The sequence below is a fragment of the Pipistrellus kuhlii genome, unplaced genomic scaffold (genome assembly GCF_014108245.1).
Source record: "Pipistrellus kuhlii isolate mPipKuh1 unplaced genomic scaffold, mPipKuh1.p scaffold_m20_p_8, whole genome shotgun sequence".
NCBI classification, from domain to species: domain Eukaryota; kingdom Metazoa; phylum Chordata; class Mammalia; order Chiroptera; family Vespertilionidae; genus Pipistrellus; species Pipistrellus kuhlii.
The window spans coordinates 43,524,748-43,539,546 of NW_023425584.1; the positions used below are offsets into that span (position 1 = coordinate 43,524,748).

At 36.6% G+C, this 14,799-nt stretch overlaps 2 protein-coding genes across 12 annotated transcripts in view; one reads left to right on the top strand and one right to left on the bottom strand.

Moving 5' to 3' along the window:
* The window catches only part of NAA15 (N-alpha-acetyltransferase 15, NatA auxiliary subunit), a 69,264-nt gene that overhangs the window by 37,976 nt on the left and 16,489 nt on the right, over positions 1-14,799 (top strand). For 4 of the 11 annotated variants that reach the window (XM_036424811.2, XM_036424813.2, XM_036424812.2 and 1 more), the window contains 5 exons: positions 4,902-5,071; positions 6,205-6,357; positions 7,354-7,482; positions 8,984-9,197; positions 13,351-13,544. In XM_036424811.2, coding sequence (XP_036280704.1) covers positions 4,902-5,071; positions 6,205-6,357; positions 7,354-7,482; positions 8,984-9,197; positions 13,351-13,544 — 860 coding nt within the window. Of the gene's footprint in view, positions 1-3,974; positions 4,069-4,901; positions 5,072-6,204; positions 6,394-7,353; positions 7,483-8,983; positions 9,198-13,350; positions 13,545-14,799 lie in introns of those variants that run through there. The other 7 variants (XR_004985752.2, XM_045576405.1, XM_036424814.2 and 4 more) reach the window with 6 other exon arrangements.
* On the bottom strand, positions 12,100-12,857 carry LOC118711620 (migration and invasion enhancer 1-like). The gene has a single exon (XM_045576416.1). It carries the CDS (start codon positions 12,794-12,796, stop codon positions 12,467-12,469), a length of 330 nt encoding a protein of 109 aa, XP_045432372.1. The 5' UTR covers positions 12,797-12,857; the 3' UTR covers positions 12,100-12,466.

Consider the following 14,799-nt stretch of genomic DNA (forward strand, 5'->3'; position numbering starts at 1 on the left):
ATTTAAACACATTTTATGTAAAATTAAAACCATCTCCAAAATAGATGATTATCCATTTACCTACCACCTAGCTCCAGTTACTTTTATTGCCTGGCCAAACTTTTTTCATTTATATTCTTACCTATTTCCTTCTACTGCCATGTTATTCTGAAGCAATCCCAAACATCACATAATTTCATTGATGAATATTTTACTATTCTAAAGATGGTGGCCATAATATCATCACCACACCTGAACATTAATACTTCCTTAATATCAAAGAAAAAAAGGTCCATGCTTATATTTTCAGCTTTCTTAGACACATCATTTTTTTCTTTTTGTGTTCAAAAATAGTTTGAATGAAGAACCAACTGAAATCTATATTGTGAATTTGGTTGATTAGTCTCTTCACTCTCTTATTTATTTATTTAAATAAATATATTTTATTGATTTTTTTACAAGGAGGAAAGGAGAGGAATGGAGAGCTAGAAACATTGATGAGAGAGAAACATCGACCAGCTGCCTCCTGCACACCCCCTATGGGGGATGTGCATGCAACCAGTGTACATGCCCTTGACCGGAATTGAACCTGGGACCTTTCAGTCCTCAGACCGACGCTCTATCCACTGGGCCAAACTGGTTTTGGCTTTTAACTCTGTTTTAATCTATAGGCTTTTTTCCTATCTTCTCTTCTTCCTGCAACTTTTTGGTTAAAGAAATTAGATATTCTTGAGTTTTTCTATAGTCTAGATTTTGCTGACTGTACTCCCATGGTGGTGTTTAACGTATTATTCCTCTATTCTCAGAATTTATTATAAATTGGTAGTTGGATGTACAATTGTTTTAAATTGATAGCCATTAGCCACATGTGGCTATAAAAAATTAAAAATTCAGTTCCTCATTTGCAATAGCCTCATTTTAAATGCTGCTCAATAGCCATCTGAAGTGACTGCCTATTGGACAGGGCAAATACAGGACAAGTCCATCATCACAGACACTTCTAATGGACAGAGGCTTGATGAGATTTAGAAGATGTGATGGGTGGTGGTATGTTCTTCCATCAAGAGAAATATAGTATTTGTTGTACATGTTAGCAACTGGTAGAAATTATAAACTGATTATATTCCAGCATTCATTTTTTGTTACCTTATAAAAGTAAATTTTTTCCATCTATTTGTGCTTATCCAGTATTTCATTATGCATAGGAAAAATAAGATAAATGCTGCTTTTTCTCCCTGCCTCTTCTACCTTTTTTTCCCCCTCTCCTCCATTTAAGAAAAAATAAATCTTTATTGTTCATATTATTACAAAAGTTCCTCATTTTCCCCCCCTCCACCAGGTTCTCACCCCACCCTCTGCCCTTTCCCCACCCCCCATTGTCCTCATCCATAGGTGCACAGTTTTTGTTCAGGCTCTTCCCACAGCCCCCACTCTCCTCTTTTCCCCAAGAATTGTCAGTCCACTCCCTTTCCGTCCTCTGATTCTATTATATTCAACAGTTAATATTGTTCATCAGATTTTTTTTTAATTCCCTTGGTTTTTAGATTCACTTGTTGATAGTTACATATTTGTTGTTCATAATTTTTATCTTTATTTTCATTCTCTTCCGAAAGAACCCCCTTCAACAATTCATATAATTCTGGTTTGCCGGTGATGAACTCCTTTAGCTTTTTTTTATTTGTGAAGCTCTTTATCTGATCTTCGATTCTGAGTGATAGCTTTGATGGGTAGAGTATTTTAGGCTGTAGGTTCTCGTTATTTATCACCTTGAATATTTCTTGCCATTCCTGTCTGGCCTGCATGGTTTCTGTTGAGAAATCAGCTGACAATCGTATGGGTGCTCCTTTATAGGTAACTACCTGCTTTTCTCTTGCTGCTTTTAATATTCTCTCTTTGTCTTTTCCTCTTGGCATTTTAATTATGATATGTCTTGGTGTGGTCCACTTTGGATTCCTTTTGTTTGGAGTTCTGTGCACTTCTTGGACTTGTAAGTCTAATTCTTTCACCAGGTGGGGAAAGTTTTCTGTCACTATTTCTTCCAGTATATTTTCATATCTTGTTCTCTCTCATCTTCTGGGACCCCCATAATTCTGATGTTGCTTTGCTTGAAGTTGTCCCAGAGTTTTCTTACATTATCTTCAACTTGCTGGATTCTCTTGTCTTCTTGCCTCTACGGAGGACTGTCCTCTGGCTCTTTGTGTTTCAAGTCTTTGACTTGATTCTTGCAATCTTCCATTCTGTTTTTAGGACTCTGTATAATATTTTTTATTTCAGAGAATGTATTCTTTATTTCTTGTGGATCCCTTATTATTTCTAGTTGATCCCTTATTATTTCTAGTTGATCCCTTTTCATATCTTCATAGGTCTTGTTTATTTTATCGGCCTTGTCTAGGAGATTCTTGAAAAACCTTATAAGCGTGGTTTTGAACTCTAAATCCAGTCGCTTTTTGTCCTCCATTTCTTTCGTTTGTGATCTGTTTCTTTGTCTCAGCATTTTCACTGCTTCCCTGAGTTGGTAGGGTGGGAGGATCACCTGTGCCTATGCCAGGAGACAGCCTTATTTGACTAGACTTGGAAAACTGCAAGAGCCTCTGTGCTCAGCTTGGATGGGGCGGAGTTTCAGGGTGGAGCCTACAGCATTGGCTTTCGGTTAGCCCCACCCTATGAGGTTTCTGAGTCTCAGTGTTCCTCATTGTCCTTCGGTACTCACTGCTTTGTTACTCGCTTCAAGCACTTCTGAGAGAAAGGTGCCCTTGAGTTTCGCCCGCTACCATTCTAGTCTCTCCCCCAAAGAGCCCGCAACTGGGGTTCAGTGCAGTTGGAATTGGGGATAAGAGCAGTCCGGAGCTTATGTCTCCTTCCTGCTAGGGCAATCTAGCAGCATAGTCAACAGTCAGTCCTCTGTGCACAATGTGCACGACTCCGGGGCTCTGCCTGTCGCTGCTCCCCTGAGCTTCAGCCTTACAGGCCAGATTCCCTCTGTATGAACCGAGGCCTGAGGGTCTTGCCCAGTACTGGGGTTCAGTGCTGTCGGAACTGGGGTTTAGCACAGTCCGGAGCTTTTATCTCCTTCCTGCTAGGGAACATCAGCCAGGCACTCAGCTGCCCCTTCTCTCCGGCTCCGTCCTCTCCGCGCGCAACGTGTCTCTGTACCTTATGCTTTTACAGCTCCTCTGATTTTCCTTCTGGTTTTCTCTTTCCTTCTCGTAGAATTTCCAGTCAGTCAATTTTCCTGTAGTTCTGGATATTGTCCACTTTATATTTTGGTTGTATATTTTGAAATTGTTGTGTGAGGCTGCAGTTAGGTGGTTACCTATGTCGCCATCTTGGTTTCTCCTCTTCTCCATTCTTTACCAGTTTTCAAAATAATGAATTGATTTAGTTTGTAGCATCCTTCAAAGATGGCTAGTACATGTTTGAAAGGTATTATGAATTCCTGGGTTTAAACATATTTGCTGTTTTATGTCTTTGCAATTTTAAAAAATATATATATTTTATTGATTTTTTACAGAGAGGAGGAGAGAGGGATAGAGAGCTAGAAACGTTGATGAGAGAGAAACATCGATCAGCTGCCTCTTGCACATCCCCTACCGGAGATGTGCCCGCAACTAACGTACATGCCCTTGACGGGAATCGAACCTGAGACCCTTCAGTCTGCAGGCTGATGCTCTACCCACTGAGCCAAATCAGCTAGGGCAAGTCATTGCAGTTTCAGTGGTTCTAGCCTTCTTATACCATGGTAGTAGTTGATAGCTTCCTTGCAATTTGATTATTCCAGTTTATCTTATACACTGCCCATAATGGACCTGTAATCAATTGTTTTTCCCCCCAAGGAGCCCTGGTTCTTGCAGTGGGAAAGCCCAATATGGGACCTGGGGTGCTCACTGCTATTGGTTTCATCATAATTTCTAGGTCTCAGATTAATTTTTATACTATTTAGAAGGCGTTACCATGGTTTCATTGGTTAATCATCATAATATTCCTTTGGTTGTCAGCATTTTCCTACATATTTTACAAATGTGGAAGAGGTTCAATGACATGCCCAAGAATATGCAGCATTTAGTTGCAGATCTATCAGATCGGGAGTTGGTGAGTTCCACTCCTATTGTTTGTCCACTGAGCCATCCTACTTTTACCAGGAAAAAAATATGTAGTCTATTGCTTTCTTTGAAAGCAAAGAACAATTCTCCGATTTTAGAAATTTGTGTTATAAAAGCACTCTTTAATGTGTGGGTTGTGTATTTAACCTACACATTTTCTTATGAGTATATAAAAGTTAAATTATGAAATAAAACATAGAATAAATATTTTTACTTATTTACTAAAAGATAACTTTTTTGTATATAGTTCTTATTCTACCCCAATTATGAATTGTTGCATATTCATCGTAGTATTAATATATATCAAGAATATTATAATCACCAGAATTTAACCACATCATAAATATATCTATATTTCAGTATATAGTGAGAAACCCAGTTAAACAGTTGGGCCTTGTTCTTTTTTTTTTTAACCTCACATTAATGGAAAATTTCTTTTGCCTTTTTTCCCCTCATATATAAATTCCTCATAGTTCTAGTACAACTTGTCTTTCCCCACCCGTTTCAGTTTCCTTTTAGGTAATATAGCTTTGATTTCATGTACCCACCATATTTATTATGTAAAGTTCTTACTAAATGCAAGGAATTGGGCTAGGTGCTAGATACAGAACAAAGTGTGATCCTATTCAAAGATCTTATACTAGTACATTTAGCGGTAATTTTGCAGTAGTTTCCTAAGTGACATGGTTCAAACTACTTTATTAATAAAGATAAAATGCCCATTTTGATGTGGGTATCCTCTTAATATAGATATATATAATGACTAATCTTGACTAATCTTGGTTTCTTTACTCTTCTACCCGTCTCCCCTACTTTTTAAAGATGATGGAAAAGAGGAACCGCCAACCACATTACTTTGGGTTCAGTACTACTTGGCACAACATTATGACAAAATTGGTCAGCCATCTATCGCTCTTGAATACATAAATACTGCTATTGAAAGTACACCTACGTTGATAGAACTCTTCCTTGTGAAAGCTAAAATCTATAAGGTAAAAATCTATTCCCTTTTTTTCTTATAGAGTAATGAACTTAGAAATTTTTTCTATATTTTATTGATTCTTAGTGCTATAAGAACAATGACTATTTGACAGGTCATAAAACATGAAGTAACAGGTATAGTACATTCTTAGTCTGACTATTGTTGCACTTGTCATGGTTATGCTAATTGGATCACTCATATCTATCTATCTATACACAGATATATGGTTATTTATATGTGGTTATATATTTTCATACATTCTCACACATATGTATCTGCTTATTTTCTTGGTTTTAAGTAGTAAGAGTGTAGGTAAGCAAATAATTATGTTTGCTGTGAAATATTTGTTTCTGTTAACATTTGAGTTTGATCATATATCAATATCTGGTAATGTTAATGAAATTAAACTAAAGATTCTATTCTGAATTTTACATATTATATCTTTTGCCTCCTCAATTCTTGGGTCTTGTATGAGAATTTCTAAACATATGTTTTAATATCATCTTAAAATACACTTGATCTTAGCCAAAAGGTCGAGAAGCGATAATATCATCTTAAAATAAAATAAATTATATTAAAATACAAATATAAGTTAGTAATAAAACTTACTGGGGAACCAATAACTTATTTACCAAAAAGAAAGAAATCAAGTAATGTTTAAAAGCACTTTTCAAAGCCAGGTTATGTTCATTAGTTTTGTGGCTTTGCCAAATGGACTAGTTGGGATCACTGTGGAATGTTCACTAATGGTCCTAATCAGTAATGTTTCCATGGTTCCTTTGGGTAGAAATTGGTCATCCCTTTGCCTTTTATGACCTTTACATTTAATGTTGTTCTCACTTAAAGGTTTAAATTATTATTCTTTGATTCAACCATTACTTTTGAGTATTTACTGTGTGCTAGCTCTATTGTAGGCAATGAGGTTATAACAGTTGTCAATAATATTAAAATAAGTCTTTACTATTAGAGAGCCTATATTCTACATGGCCAGAAAAGTATCAGAACTTATAGCAGAATTTATGCATCTGCATTGATTAGTCAGAAGAATACCTTTCACTTGTGATTTCAGTCGTTTATCAATAGATAACTTGCATAGGAATGTTAGCATACTGACTGGTTTATTTCGTTTTTGTACCCTGTAAGCATGCTGGGAATATTAAAGAAGCTGCAAGATGGATGGATGAGGCTCAAGCTTTGGATACAGCAGACAGATTTATCAACTCCAAGTGTGCAAAATATATGCTAAAAGCCAATCTGATAAAAGAGGCTGAAGAAATGTGCTCAAAGTTTACAAGGGTTTGTACAGCTAATAGTCTTAAAAATAAACAGTTCATACTTGTATACCTTACTTATTGTCAAAGTTTGGTTCTAATATATATCTTAAAAAATATATTTATTGATTTCAAAGAGAGAGAGACATCAATGATGAGGTAAAACCATTGATTGGCTGCCTTCTGCATGCCCCTTACTTGGTATCAAGCCTGCAACCCAGGCATGTGCCCTGATCTGGAATCAAACTGTGAATTTCTGGTTCATAGGTCAGTGCTCAACCACCAAGCAACACTGGCGGGGCAGTTTTTAATGTTTTTAACATAAAAATAGTCAGGATTTTGCCAATAATGGTTTGGCTCAGTGGATAGAGCATTGGCCTGCAAACTGAAGGGTCCTGGGTTCGATTCCGGTCAAGGGCTTGTACCTTGGTTGTGGGCACATCCCCAGTGGGAGATATGCAGGGGGAAGCTAATCGAGGTTTCCCTCTCATCGATGTTTCTAACTTTCTATCCCTCTCCCTTCCTCTCTGTAAAAAATCAATAAAATATATATTTTTTAAAAATAGTCTGGATTTTAAGTCACATTATTAGCAAAAAATTGAAATCAATGTTACTATAAAACATTACTAACTTTTTAGATGGTTGTACAATGTGTTTTGAAACTCTGATTTATATTGATGGATGATCAGATTAATTTTTTTAGAGATGAAAGAAATTAATATTAATTGAGTAACTGCTATGTGCCTAGTGTTCTGTTTCTTAAGTTACTCTCTAACCCAATTATATAGACATTTTGATTAGTTGTTTACAAAGGTACATATTTTTTGTGTGGTTAGAAATATTTTTTGAAATAGGAAATATCAGTTTCTTTCACATTTTAACTATTCCCTCTTAATTTAAGAATGGGTTAAAAAATGATTTTGAAATAATTCAGATCACTCAACCAAATTTTTCTGAAATCCTGTGGTAGAATAATGTATTTGGTAAGAAATGTTCTTGAATATGTATGATTTTCACATAGGAAGGAACATCAGCAGTAGAGAATTTGAATGAAATGCAATGCATGTGGTTCCAGACAGAATGTGCCCAAGCTTATAAGACAATGAATAAATTTGGTGAAGCACTTAAGAAATGTCATGAAATTGAGAGAGTAAGTACCCTGAACATACAAGTTTTTCATTTTACTTTCTTAAATATTAAAGATTTGGAGTAAATCCCATTTCCTCCCCTCTTTATAAGTTACAGTAAGTGATTTCTAAATATTAGTATTTACATTTTTCAGTTTTTATAACGAAAATATTATAGACTGCATTTTCTGCAGACTTTCCCATTGCTTACTCTTCCTGCAAGAATTCATGTAAAAATATTTATGGAAAGTTTGTATTTTATGTTTTCATTGATTTTTTTTTTTTAATGTTTCTTTGAAATAGCTGCTGTTCCTTTAGTAACATATACAAAGTTCATTAAGTTATCCTAGAAACCTGTTTTGTCATAGATTTGATTAGGGATACCATATTCCCTTGATATTTATGAGATGGGAGCTTTGAAGCCTTTTTACAATATTTAAATAGCCTACGTCAGTGGTCGGCAAACTGCGGCTCGCAAGCCCCATGTGGCTCTTTGGTTCCATTGAGTGTTCTAACACTATTTCTTCAAAATAGACTTGCCCAGGGCGGAAACCGAATTCTGCGTATGGACCACAAAGTTTCAATTGCCCTGTATATGCATGCCTGCATGTGATATTTTGTGGAAGAGCCACATACATTCAAGGGGCCAAAGAAAGGCCAGAGAGCCACATGTGGCTCGCCAGCCGCAGTTTGCCAACCACATGCCTGTGTAATTCCTCATATTTTATAAATTCATTGTTTTCATAGTCCTCTTCACTTTTGATTATTTTTTGTGTTTTTTTCCCCCCAGGTAAAAATAGATTATATTGTATAATTTTATGCTTCTTTTGTTAATAGGAGCACCCCAGAACTTAGTTGAATTGTGTTAGCTTCTGGTTGCCTGATTTACTTGCTGATTTCTACATACTAGCATTACTATTTCATAGCATTCATATTGGTATCCTTATAAAAGTTACCAAATACTGAATATTATAATATTTTACAAATCGTTCTAAATGTAAAAATTGAATGTTTATGCAAATCTTACTATATTACATCATTACGTATACTGTTTATCATGATAGTTTTATATAAGTACTAGAGGCCCGATGCATGAAATTTGTGCAAGGGACTCAGCCCCTTGTAGCCTTGTGTGGCCCTTGCAGCCCCGGTTTTGTACGGAAGGTGTCTGGGTGGTTGCTGGAAGGTTGTCCAGAAGGTCGTCCTGTTGGTCAGTCTAATTAGCATATTAACTCTTTATTTTATAGGATAATTAAGAAAGGAATAAATAAATGCTTTAAAGCATTATGTTTCCTTTTTATATAACAAGTAATTCAGTGCTTTGTATATGTATATATTTTGCTAATTGATGATGGTCAATTATATTTGCTTATTTGCAAAATTTTGGTATATTCAATGATTGTAACTTTTTATGTTATTTTACTAATGTTTTTATGCTTAAAACACTAGTTCCAAGGCTTTGAGTTTTGTAGTTTTCTTTGGTATTGCTCTATTTCAATGTAATAAAAAAGACAATTTTGTTAGCATTTTATAGAAATCACTGATGACCAGTTTGACTTTCATACATACTGTATGAGGAAGATTACCCTTAGATCATATGTGGACTTATTAAAACTAGAAGATGTACTTCGACAGCATCCATTTTACTTCAAGGCAGCAAGAATTGCTATAGAGATCTATTTGAAGCTTCATGACAACCCCCTTACAGATGAGAATAAAGAACGTGAAGCTGATACAGGTATGGTATAATATACAAAGAACTCTTATTATTTGCTGTGTATGAGTATGTGTATTTATGTTTTTGTGTAATATATAAATTTTTCCTGAGCAGTTTGTTAAGCATTTCTGGGAAGATACTATAACCAGCCCTTCACATCTGTGGGTTTTGCATCTGTGGATTCAACCAAACATGGGTTGCTTGGTGGCCCTGGCCAGGTTGCTTATTTGGTTGGAGCATCATTCCTTGTTAAATAAAAAAGGTCATGGATTTGATTCCTGGGTTGTAGGTTCGATCCCCAGTCAGGTGCACAGGAGGCAACCATTCAATGTAAAACTTGAATTTATCATGTGCCAAAGCACTGTACTGAATCCATGTAAACAAAGTGATGTTTGGTCATATCATGTTGTAGTCTACATGTAAATACTGCTTCATTATATAATGGACTTCAATATCCGGGGATTTTGGTATCTGGTGGGGGGGGGGGAAGATCCAGAGAATACTGAAGGTATACAAGCTTAGAAAATGATGACACTCACTTTGTGAATTTCTCTAAACAACAAAAGAAAAATACTATTCCCCTAGCCAGTTTTGCTTAGTGGATAGAGCATCTGCCTGTGGACTGAAGGGCCCCAGGTTTGGTTCAGGTCACATGCCCGGGTTGTGGGCTTGATCCCCAGTAGGGGGTGTGCAGGAGGCAGACAATCAATGATTCTCTCTCATCATTGATGTTTCTCTCCTTCCTCTCTAAAATCAATAAAAAAAATATATATATGTATCTTTAATATATTTTATTGATTTTCCACAGAGAGGAAGGGAGAGAGATAGAGAGCTGGAAACGTCGATGAGAGAGAAACATTGACCAGCTGCCTCCTCACACCCCCTATCGGGGATGTGCCCGCAACCAAGGTACATGCTCTTGACCGGAATCAAACCTGGGACCTTTCAGTCTGCAGACCGACGCTCTATCCACTGAGCCAAACCAGTTTTGGCTAAAAATACATACTTTTTAAAAAAGCACTGTTTACTTTATATTTTCAAAAGTTAAGAATTTGTAACTGATCATTAGCTTTTAAGAAGTTGACTTTTGTGTGTTTTACATTTAATAATTGGTTTATTCAATATTGTAAATTGCTAGCTCCAGTACTATAATTTGCTAACTATAAAATAATGTTGGCATTCTACATTAATGTTGACTGCCAGTATGTCTAGTTATTCCTCTTTTTAATAATAATTTGTAATTAACCCACTAAAAGATGAATATTGCTTGAAAATTAAAAGCCAGCTTGGAATTAAGCTATTAAAATTGTCTAGTGATTTATCATTTGACCAGTTGTTATTTTATTTTATTTTATTTTATTTTTTTTATTTTGTCATTTGATCAGTTTTTAAAATGCCATATATATATATATATATATATATATATATATATATATATATTCTTTTAAAAAATATATATATTCTTTTAAAAATGTATATTTTATTGATTTTTTTACAGAGAGGAATAGAAAGTTAGAAACATCAATGAGAGAGAAACACCGATCAGCTGCCTTCTGCACCTCCCCCTCCCCAACCCCCAGGGGATATGCCTGCAACCAAGGTACATGCCCTTGACCGGAACTGAACCCGGGACCCTTGAGTCCACTGAACCAAACCGGTTTTGGATATATATATATTCTTATTGATTTCAGAGAGAGAGAGAGAGAAACATCAGTGATGAGAGAGAATCCTGCCTCCTGCACACCCGCAACCTAGGCACGTGCCCTACCAGGAATCAAACCATGTCATTCTTCTGGTTTATAGGTTGACACTCAACCACTAAGTCATGCTGGCTGGGCTTAATAATTGCCTTTTTCATGGCAGGGTGTCAGTATATGTAATGAGAAATCTTTCTTAGATAATTATTGGGAAAATAATCTCAGAATGAAAGTGATCTAGCATACATGTAAAAGGATATAAATTAATTGTATGTCCAAATATTTTGTGACTGATGACAAAAATGTTACAGGAGTTGAGGCATAAAGAGTGTGTTAGATTTCTTTCTTTAATCCTAAATTTATTTGTCTTCTGATATTATAGTTGGTTGCATTGTGTATTCTTCCTCCTGCTAAATACCTTTGGAGTTTTTGTTGTTAATTCATGATTAAATTTTTTTTTTCATGATTAAATTTTATTTCCTGGTAGGCAAGAAGAGTTTAGAAATTTCTAAGGTCACACATTAAAATCATTGTACAGGTTCTCTAGAATCTGTTGCTACCTGTTGTTTCTTCAAGTTTAAAAAAGATACCAGTAAGATTCTACCGGACAATTTATAGTTGAAGCTGAGAGCTGAGATCCCCTGACTTTATTGTTTACCTTTTTGTTCACATGTCCTGGCTTTCTACTCTTTCTCATGTTGTACAAATAACACACAATTAACTATACAACATGAAACAATTCAGAAGTATCCTTAGTAAATATGAGAAATCTTTCACTTTTCTCCTGCCCAAAGGTTATCTCCTTTCAAATGATTATCTCTATGAAAGGTGCAGTTTCCTTTATACACAATTGTAATTTCCAGAGTTTTATGTATACATATACTTTACATATTCACTTTAGGGTAGTTCTTTGTATTTGCCCTTGACTGGAATTGAACATGGAACCCTTCAGTCCACAGTCTGACCCTCTAAGGCTAAGGCCCAGTGTCCTTGTTTTAATTTATCATTAGTTCATTAGCAATTATTTCATGGTTTTTTTTGTGTGTATTTTGGTATGCTGTGAGGCCCTGAAAATACAAAGATTATAAATAAAACACGGTCTCTGCTACCAACTTGCTCAAAAATCTAAATCGGAGACACATGTACACACCAAGTTTTGTGACAAGCAAAATACAGGGTGGGGCAAAAGTAGGCCTACTGTTGTGATTACATGAAACTATATTTTGTTTGTTTGTAATGCCAGTTTATTGCCAATAGCAGACTATGCCTGGGTCTAGTAGAAAATATATTAGTACTATAATGACCTCTTACAGATGTAGCTAGGCTGGAGCGGGGAGCAAGCTTTTGTGGACACTGATCCCTGGTAGGGAGTACAAAGTGGCTGTGATAATATCAGTGGAGAGGCCCTCCACCCTCCAGACCAATGGAAGTTTCTATTCCCTCCTGGTACCCAAAGGGGCCAAGTGGAGGCCAGGTTCTCAGCTACCTGGAGCTAAGTTAGCGGAAAAAGGCTGAAGGGAACCCTCAACAGGAGCAAAGAGGAAACCAAGGCTTGTATCCCAGAACATAACAGGAACCTGGAATCCCATGTAGTCACAGGATGACACAGGGAGGATGGCTGTTGGTGATCTGGGGATTCTCCGTTACTGGCCCCCGGATGGCCTCAATGTGATCTTTCTTGTAAGGGAAGCCCCCATTTTCCAGCTTAGAGAACACCAGCTGTCCATTGATCCGGATCTCAAAGGCCCCTGTACCCCCCAGGCGCGACTCGATCTCGATGACAGGGTATTGCTCCTTTACGGTGCTTGCCAGCTCCAAATAGGTCACCTCAAAGCCGCAGGGTTCACAGTACTCCACCGAGATGCGGACCCAGCTGCCTGGTTCCATCTCCCCGCGATGGGGCACTGCAGATATTGGCCGCATGTCCCTGCTTATTGCTGCCGGCTCCGTTCCAGCTGCTGCTTCCGGGTGTTACTTGAAACTGTATTATTGTATTATTATTTATTAATTTATTTTCCATACGGACAACGGTAAACCTACTTTTGCTCCATTCTGTTATTAATCAAATAAAGCACCAGTGCTTTGTCATTGGCAGCACAGAGTAGAGAATGAGTAAGTTTGACAAGGTAAGAGAAGACATGACTAGGAGAAAGCATAGTAGAAAACCATAGAGATATGAAACAACTTGTTATATTCCTAAAATTGTTAAGTAGTTTGATATTGATGTAGGAACTTTTATACTTTTATGCTTTGCTGTGGTTACAGCACCAAGTCTTCACCTGTTTTCAAAATTTTTTTGAAGTTGTTATAGGGTTTTCTGTCAAATTGTGGAGCCATTAAAAGGCTAGGTACACATTGGCATATGAACATATATAAGGTAATATTTATGGGAGTTTGTATGAGAATATTTAGAAATTATCATTACTAATCTGATTAATAGTCTTACAGTTCTGTTAATTAACACTTATTGCCTATAGCAAACATGTCTGATAAAGAACTAAAGAAACTACGTAATAAACAAAGAAGAGCTCAGAAGAAAGCCCAGCTAGAGGAAGAGAAAAAAAATGCAGAAAAAGAAAAGCAGCAGAGAAATCAAAAAAAGAAGAAGGATGATGATGATGAGGAAATTGGAGGTCCAAAAGAAGAACTTATCCCTGAGAAACTGGCAAAGGTACTTAATACTAGTGTTTATAACACAATTGCATGGTTTCATGACCAACTATTGTCATTTTATTTTATTATTTTTTAAAATATATTTTATTGATTTTTCACAGAGCCGAAGGGAGAGGGATAGAGAGCTAGAAATGTCGATGAGAGAAAAACATCGACCAGTTGCTTCCTGCACACCCCCTACTGGGGATGTGTCCACAACCAGTGTACATGCCCTTGACCGGAATCGAACCTGGGACCTTTCAGTCCGCAGATCGATGCTCTATCCACTGAGCCAAACCGTTTCGGCCAACTATTGTCATTTTAAAGTATCTTAATCATTTTGTTATAGATTTGAGAGCAAAAAAAAAATAATTTTTCAATTTAGTCATCTTCCTTTTTTCCCCTTGATCACTTTTCATGTTTAAAACTTGAAATAACGATCCTGACCCAGATAGTATAGATCAGTAATCGCCAACTGGTAGTCCACGGATAGGAGGTCTGAAAGGTTGGCGACCTCTGGTCCAGATGGTGTAGTGGAAAATTTGGGCTTTTGAGTCATTCTGATCTGGGTCCACATATCAGTTCTTTTTTTTTTTTTTTTTTTAATATATTTTATTGATTTTGTACAGAAAGGAAGGGAGAGAGATAGAGAGTTAGAAACATCGATGAGAGAGAGTCATCGATCAGTTGCCTCTTGCACACCCCCTACTGGGGATATGCCCGCAACCAAGGTACATGCCCTTGACCAGAATCGAACCCGGGACCCTTCAGTCCCCAAGCCGATGCCCTATCCATTGAGCCAAACCGGTCCTGGCCACATATCAGTTCTTATACTTCACTGTGTGTCTATGTCTAACCTCTCTGATTTTTTTTTTTTTTCCATCTGTAAAATGGGATTAGAAAAATTCTCTACTAGGAAAAGATGTTAGGGCTAGCGAAAATATATGTATAAAGAATGTAGTATCTATCTGTTATAAATGGAAACATGCATGTTTTTATATCTGGGCAATTTTAAAAAATATATGTTTTATTGATTTGTTTTTTAAGAAAGAAGAAGGGAGACGGAGAAAGAAACATTGGTGAGAGAAAAACATCAATTGGCTGCCTCTTGCATGCCCCTTTTCTGGGCATGTGCTCTAACTGGGAATCCAATGGGTAACCTCTTGGTTCATGGGTCAATGCTCAATGACTGAGCCATACTGGCAAGACTTTATGTAGGGAATCACTTGTTAAAAAGTGAGTTTTATATGTGTATCTTTAACCCATTTGTCAGT

Coding starts and splice junctions, on each gene's coding strand:
- LOC118711620 (XM_045576416.1), bottom strand. CDS start 12,796: ATGCGGCCAATATCTGCAGTGCCCCATCGCGGGGAGATGGAACCAGGC.